Raw genomic sequence first — 1,417 nt, 5'->3', positions numbered from 1 at the left:
ATCACCGGTATGTTTAGACCATGTAATGATTTCAAGAAACATTGATCCAAGATTCTGTTAGTTACATTATGTGACATAAGTGAAATATTATTAAATTAACAGTTAATGTGTGAAACATAGAAGTCAACTTTAAAAGTAATTCTTAGAACTAACTGAAAACTGAAGTAATTAATTAAGAAATTGTGTTGTTTCAAAACAACTAGAAAACGTTTATTTTTAAAAAATTAATACAAATCAGCAGAAATAACATTCAAAACTAGTTGATTACTATATATATATACATACTTATAGATCATGTTAATATGAGAAAGAAAACAATTCAAATAAGAAAGTTAAAAGTAATAATACATAATGAAGATGAAGACACTTTTTGTGGCATTTATCATTATTACCACTTTAGTATCATATGCGTATCCAAGTTTCGGCCAAAAAGATGTTAACGACGAACCATTGGTCAATCCCGGTCCCGAGATGGAAGCATTGAGGGAGATATCGCCGGCTTCACAGGATTACAATATTTATATCCTCGAGAACTTGCCACCAAAATACGTAGCATATCTCACAACTTGTGGGGACAAGATGGGGTCCAGTGGTATTGGGAAATGTAATGAAGATGTTGTTAAAGAGATTCTTACGAATGAACCTGTTTCGAGAGAGTGTTGTCTGAAGGTAGTAAGAGCTGGAAAAGAATGCTACATGGAGTTTAGAAAGTTCGTGTTTCGATTGTATCAACTTAAACGCTTTGCTTCTCAAGTTTCTTTCAGAACCAATGAGGTTTGGAATAGATGTTCTGCTGAAGTTGAAAGTCCTTCGTCATCATAATGACGTGGTTAAGTTATCTTGATTGAACATTTGCTGTATTATATGATTTATTATAAAATAATGGTTTATTATACTATTCTATCTATATAAAATGAAATCAAATGTTCATATTCATTGTCATGACTCTAATCATGGGTTGTTCTAGCAAATATTTGTTTAGTATAGTTTTTTAGTTTTTCAAATATAAAATCTAATTGCACATGAATCTTGATAAAAAAATCAAAGATTTCTTTCGTTGTAACTCGAATAAATGATGTTGTTTGAAAATCAAGTAAATTTAAAAGAGCAAATAAAAAAGTAGGAGAATGACATATGAAAAAAACAATAGGTAAATCTCATTTTTTTCAAAACAAAAAAAAGTTAAATCTCATTTTTGATCCTAGATAGAATCTAATTTGAAAATTTTTAATAACGATTTGTGAATTAATTATGTAAAGCTATTTTGCAAAGTTTTTCCTCAAAACATATAACTTCTTTGTGTTTTCAGGTTATCCTAGTTGATACGATCACTACTTTTACACCATCTTATGAAAGGGATAAGCACCAAAGAAATATGGGGTAAACGGAACATGAAATCTCCTTAAGATGCAGAGAT

The 1,417-nt window shown here is 29.6% G+C and overlaps 1 protein-coding gene across 1 annotated transcript; it reads left to right on the top strand.

Annotated features, from left to right (window-relative positions):
- Positions 1-331: 331 nt before the first annotated feature.
- LOC108858430 (protein DOWN-REGULATED IN DIF1 11-like) lies at positions 332-861 on the top strand. The gene has a single exon (XM_018632356.2). It carries the CDS (start codon positions 352-354, stop codon positions 820-822), a length of 471 nt encoding a protein of 156 aa, XP_018487858.1. The 5' UTR covers positions 332-351; the 3' UTR covers positions 823-861.
- The last annotated feature ends 556 nt before the right edge of the window (positions 862-1,417 follow it).

Source organism: Raphanus sativus, chromosome 5 (assembly GCF_000801105.2).
Source record: "Raphanus sativus cultivar WK10039 chromosome 5, ASM80110v3, whole genome shotgun sequence".
NCBI lineage: Eukaryota > Viridiplantae > Streptophyta > Magnoliopsida > Brassicales > Brassicaceae > Raphanus > Raphanus sativus.
The sequence above is the reverse complement of the archived record's forward strand: the minus strand, read 5'-3'. Positions and strand labels throughout refer to the sequence as shown.